We start from the raw sequence: 5,876 nt of genomic DNA on the forward strand, positions 1-5,876 counted from the left end.
GGCTTTTAATCAGCAGTTGTGTAGTGGTCAATAGCACTACCCCTGGAGCTAGCTGGTCTGGGTTCAAATCTATTAAAACACATTCAGTCCAATTATCTAAGGGACCTGCTCTTTATTAGCTTAGCTGTAAGATTTTAGGCAAATTACTTAACCTCCCTGTATCTGTTTCTTCATCTAAAAATGGGAAAAATGATAATAGGTATCTCATAAGGCCATGAGGATTACAAGATATAATCCTGTGAAGTGCTTAGAATAGTACTTGCCACATGCCAAGGGTTTCATCAGCTGTTATTTTTAGGATATCTCTAGCCTACCTTTTTTTTTTTTATTAGGATAATTCATTGTGGAAATCCATCAAAGAGTAGTTAGCTTTCTGGCCTAAATAGGATTCTGTCTTTGGAGAATGGCCTGCTAATTCTAAATAGGTTTGGGTATAAATGGGCTATTAGAAAATTTTAATTCTGTAATTTAAAAGTATAGCTAATATTTATACACTTAAATAATAATAATAGCTAACATTTGCTGAGCTTATACTATGTACCAAGAGTTGTTTCAAGTTTTTTTTTTACCAATTAACTAATTTTAGAGTTGAGGAAACTGTCACATTTGAATCATTGAGATGGTAAGTGACTTGCCCAAGGTAATACAACTAGTTAGGGGCAGGACTAGGATTCAAACCGAGGCCATCTGACCCCATCGCTTACACACATCCATCATGATAACCCATCTTTCATGTAAATGCATTCTGTATTTTAGATAGTTTGCCAAAGTGTTTCATTTCATTTACTGTAAACATAAATTAAGTGAAAAACATTAGTGAAAAATTAATTTTGCTAAATTATTACAGCATAAGAAGATTTCTTTTTCTGTTGTAGAGACAAGTTACTCTTGGTGTCACATGTTACAGCCATTTTAATTATGATTCTTTTGTTCTTTGGAAGATTATCAGTTTGATTTCACCAAGGCATCCAGACACAAGCATCCATTCTTTAGAACAGTTTTTCACTTTACATCTCAACTACATATTTTTGGAATAGTGTTTAAGTAATGTCACTTTGCATGAATTTGCAAAATTAGCTGTTTTTTCGCTATAATTAGGGTTAAAACGTTAAAATAATTAAGGTTATATCAAATCCTATCCTATAAAATACATACCTTGTAGGATTTGAAAATGCAGAACATTGAAAAAAATCACTCTTTTTGTAATCTTCAGTGTAAAAAGACTACACTTTGTAAAAGTTATCCATCATTTCTGTTGCTCTACTTTATTGGCGCTAATGTAGCACTTTCTGGGTTTGCTTTTAAAGAAAACTGGGCAAAACTAATTTGCCACTAGATGGAGCCCTGGCTATTTGGGTAAAAATAAATGCAACAGAGTGGGAACATTAAATCACACAGTCATATCATGCTCGAGGGCCCCCGGTATTTGAAGCCCTCAGCTTTTAATTGTAGAATGCATCTTTGTTCTTTGCCTGACCTGCAGAGTGACATCACTCCCTTTCTTCCTGTGCGCTGGCTTTGACACAAGCCAGATGGCCACAGTCATCGGTAGGCGCGCAGGCTGCCTGGTACAGCAGTTGATGAAGCAGAATAGGAAGACGTTTTATGATCAGCTGCGGGAGCTCAATGAGGCCGTGGCTTTGCTAAGTAATTACATTTACCGTGCACACTTTATTCCTCACAGAGAAGGTCACAAGGAAAAAATACATTTTTATTTATAGTGTTGTGAGGTATAGACCTTTGATCTTTTATTAGTCAGTAGTCTGCTCCAAAGGAATGCTCTCTTTTCCCTGCTCTGCAATCACTCGTGGAAATGGCATGTTTATTTACGTTTAATGGTTCTTTCAGGCTGTGCATTGTGATACTTACCTTCCCTCTTCCTCCCTTTTGTCTCCAGTTAGTCACACAAAAAATGTTTTAGTTTTGTAGTGAGTTTAGTTTGGAGAAGTCAGAGTTCAGGCATGTTAATACAAGCAGATTTCTGTCAGATATACTCCAGAGTGATTTGGTTAAATATATTACTGTTTATTATGTGTTTGTTCTTCAAGGAGGTCAGAAGAGACCAGGAACAGACTTTTATTTTGGGGGGCTGAGGGTCAGGAAATGAACTAGACAATAACTTTATATCCATTTTTGAACATGTAGTGGATAAGGTCACTTATAATGCCAATTTTAAAGAAAATATTAGAATGTTAATCTATTATTTTCCATCTGCACTTGAAGTTAATCTTTACCAACAGAAAGATTGTACAAAACTTTAAAGAAAATACTAACTGCACTTTTCTCTGAAGTGCATCACTCACACAATTTTGAGATTCTTCCACAAGACTCATTTCTAAAAACTTTACAAAATATCTTTGCCATTTTTAAGACTAGTTTGCGAATATTATTCACAGAATTAATGTAGAAATTATAAACTATAAAATCATATGAAAAATTCATCTTCGCTATGCTTTGTTCACACTTAACACTGTTTCTCAAGTGAAGTCTCTGAGTGGTCCCTAGGTTATTTGGCTCTCAATTAATAAAAAATGAAACTCTAATAAAAGAAATCTCTTAATCTTACAGTATTTTATAGTCTTCTCCAGGGAGGGCGATTTGCAAAAATTGTTGGAAGAAAGCAGTGTGGTGTAAGGAAAGAACATGGCTTTGCAGTAGATGTTACAGGGTTTTCTAATCCTTTTCACTGGTTATTTGCTTTGTGCCCTTGGACCTCTGAGCCTCGGTTTCCTCACATATTTATTGGGGGATAAAACCTACCTCCTAGGTTTACTGCAAGAATGAAATGATACAATGTGTTTATTAGGCCCCAGACAGTTCCCGTCACATGGTACAAACTTAGTAAATGCTAATTCCTTTCAACTGTTTTAAAGTTCCTCTCTTTTCTGAACGGCTTGCAAAATGTGTTCACAGATTACACTGTTATTATTGTATATATTTTATTCATAAAATATAAATAATCCTGGGTTGAAAGTAAGCTCACCATTTGAAAAATAGGCGTTTGAAATTTATTAGCACTGTGTATGTGTGTTCGGTTCCAGATAAAACCGTAACCATCAATTGTGCAATGGATGTGTTTAACATTTGTGATGTTTTAATTTTTTTCTTTTTTCTCCTACTCAGCTCTTGCCCCAGTTCTTTGGCTCTCGTTTTGTTGGTGAAGATATCACAGTGATGTCTGCATTCAACCTGCTGCATTTGGTGACAAAGAGCCAGCCAGTGGCCCTTCGAGCCTGCGGGCTTCCCTCAGGTCACTGCTTCTTGTATTCTACCTAGTGAGGGCGCTGGGCGGGTGGGTGTTTCTGCTGCAGGAAATGATACACCATAATGCTTTGCTAAATTTCGTTTTCTTTTACCTAGGCCCTAATTTGAAGACGGAAATTGGTTATAAATCACCACTCTACTTTGAGTAACATTCAGTTCCACAATCCTTACAACCTTTGGAAACACTGTGCAGTTTTCTAGCTCAGTATATAATTGTCACTAATATTTCATGATATCTTCTTGTTCTTTAATGCACGCTACACATCTGAAAATCATAATGCTGTTCATAAGAGGCTGGCAGTCTTGATAAGAAACTGCCCCAAATCACACAAAATAAGACATTCATCTTGTTAAAGGATAATGAAATACTTTTTATTCCACATGTGGTCATTCCTTTAGGAAATAAAAAAATAAATTAGAATGAACAACTTTCGTATAATAAAGTTAGTTCTTGTAGTTAAAAAGAAAAAATGTTCTACTGAACAAATGACCAAATCAACAGAACTAATATAGCATGTTTCAACTGGTTTTTAAATTAGAACCACCACACTTTCAAAAAATGTGATTTTATGCACTTAAACAAGTGCAGCATGAAAGTCCAAAATTTCATTATATGCCTGTATAAAAGAAGTTTAATACTTTAATTTATTTAATCAATTACAATGGTCAGATGTGTCTGTGAATATTGTCATTATTATTTACTAGAGGCCCGATGCATGAAGAATCATGCAAGAATAGGCCTTCCTTCCCCTGGCTGCTGGCACCGGCTTCCCTCCAGCACCCAAGACCCAGGCTGCTTCACTCCAGCTGCTGCCAGGCATCTGGGACCCGGGCTGCTTTGCTCTGGCTGCCACCGCCACCCACCGGGACCCAGGCTGCTTTGCTCCTGCCACTGCCAGGCACCCGGGACCCGGGCTGCTTCGCTCCAGCCACTGCCAGGCATCTGGGACTGGGGCTGCTTCACTCAGCCGCTGCTGCCACCCACCGGGGCGTGCTCCGAGCCGCACTGCGGCCGCTCAGAGCACACTCCCACCCCTAGTGTGTGTACCTTGGGGCTGGGAGCGGCATGCAGTCCCCTCCCGCCCATCTGCGGGCGCAGCTTCTGAGCGGTCATGATGCAGCTTCTTCCTGAGCCGGTTGTGATGCCTGGCTATTTTGCATATTACTGCTATATATATAATATATATGTATCTATCTATCTATATATAATATATATGTATCTATATCTATATCTATATAGATATAGATATATATACACACACACACACATACATACTAGAGGCCCGGTGCACGAAATTTGTGCATGGGATGGGGGGGTCCCTCAACCCAGCCTGTACCCTCTCCAATCTGGGACCATTGGCTCCTAACTGCTCGCCTGCCTGCCTGCCTGATTGCCCCTAACTGCCTCTGCCTACCTGCCTGATCGTGAATTAATATTCACCTACTGTGAATTAATATTCACAGTTGAAGATTAATTGTGAGTGCCAGGCATTGTGTGAAGCAGTGAGGGTACCATGATAAACAAGATCAAACCGGTTGCTTTAACCAGTACAAAATGGAGCTGGAGCTGTGTGAGGATCATTGAACCACATGGTGCTAAGAATAGACCAAAGGTATTTATACCTGGGAAGTTAGGGGAATCCAGACAAGGCTGGTCCTAGTCTTTACTTTGGAAGGGAGAGAAGTTCTCTGAAGTTTAAGGAGGGCTTTATGGAGGATATAATGTTTGAGCTGAATCTCAGTCTATGAGCAACAGTCAGCCAAGTGTCCAAAGAGGAGGAAAGACATTTCTAATATATGGAGTAGCATGGGCAAAACATCCGAAAAAGCAAGGTATGTTCAGAGAAATGCAGGTTATTTATTATGGCTAGCTTGGATGGGTGAGGCAAGTAGAAGAGATGAGAAAAAAAGATAGCCAAACGAGGAAGTGCCTTATATGAAGTTTTAAGGAATTTAAATCTTGGGGAAGGGTGAAGGGGAAATGACATGACTTTAATTTGCATTTTATGATTACTGATTTAGTAGGGTGGAAGGTCAGTGCAGATTCCAGATGTTTCTATAAGAAGGCAGGAATGGCAACTTGATTAGAAGGGAAGATAGAGCATTTGTCTTAAAGCTGTATTAGAATAGTAAACATCTGTTTTGTTTGTTTTTTTAAATAGATTTTATGTCTATTTGTGGTGACATGAGAGGCTAATGAAGCTCAGTGCACAGGGCCCCCAGTCACTCTTCTCAACTCTTTGCCTCCCCGACCCAGCTGTGGCCCTGCACTGCCACCATGGATTACATTGGGGAAGTTTGAGGCTGGAGGGACTCAGGAAGTGCTGAGAGCCTTCACAATGGTCATTACAGTAGGTTTGGAAAGAAGAAGGATGGATTAGGGAGAGATTCAGATTTGTAGAACTGACAAGGTTTATCTGTTGAATTGATAATTCTTAAGAAGTAACCATAATAATACAGCACTTAAGCACACACAGTCTGTATTTGAAATCTGGCTTTGACACTTAACTAGCTGTTTGCCTTGGCTTCCTCATTGTATTATTATTAGAACTAGAGGCCCAGTGCACAAATTCGTGCATGGGGGGGGTCTGGCCAGCCTGGCCCCAATTGGG

General features: G+C 39.1%; 1 protein-coding gene across 1 annotated transcript in view; it reads left to right on the plus strand.

The window, feature by feature from the left end:
* The first annotated feature begins 3,123 nt into the window (after positions 1-3,123).
* Positions 3,124-5,876, plus strand: part of MSRB3 (methionine sulfoxide reductase B3) — a 138,598-nt gene continuing 135,845 nt past the window's right edge. The window contains exon 1 of the mRNA XM_023760669.1: positions 3,124-3,250. Within this exon, the coding sequence (XP_023616437.1) occupies positions 3,175-3,250 (76 nt within the window). The 5' untranslated portion in view covers positions 3,124-3,174. The remainder of the gene's footprint in view (positions 3,251-5,876) is intronic.

Source organism: Myotis lucifugus, unplaced genomic scaffold (genome assembly GCF_000147115.1).
Source record: "Myotis lucifugus unplaced genomic scaffold, Myoluc2.0 scaffold_189, whole genome shotgun sequence".
NCBI classification, from domain to species: Eukaryota; Metazoa; Chordata; class Mammalia; order Chiroptera; family Vespertilionidae; genus Myotis; species Myotis lucifugus.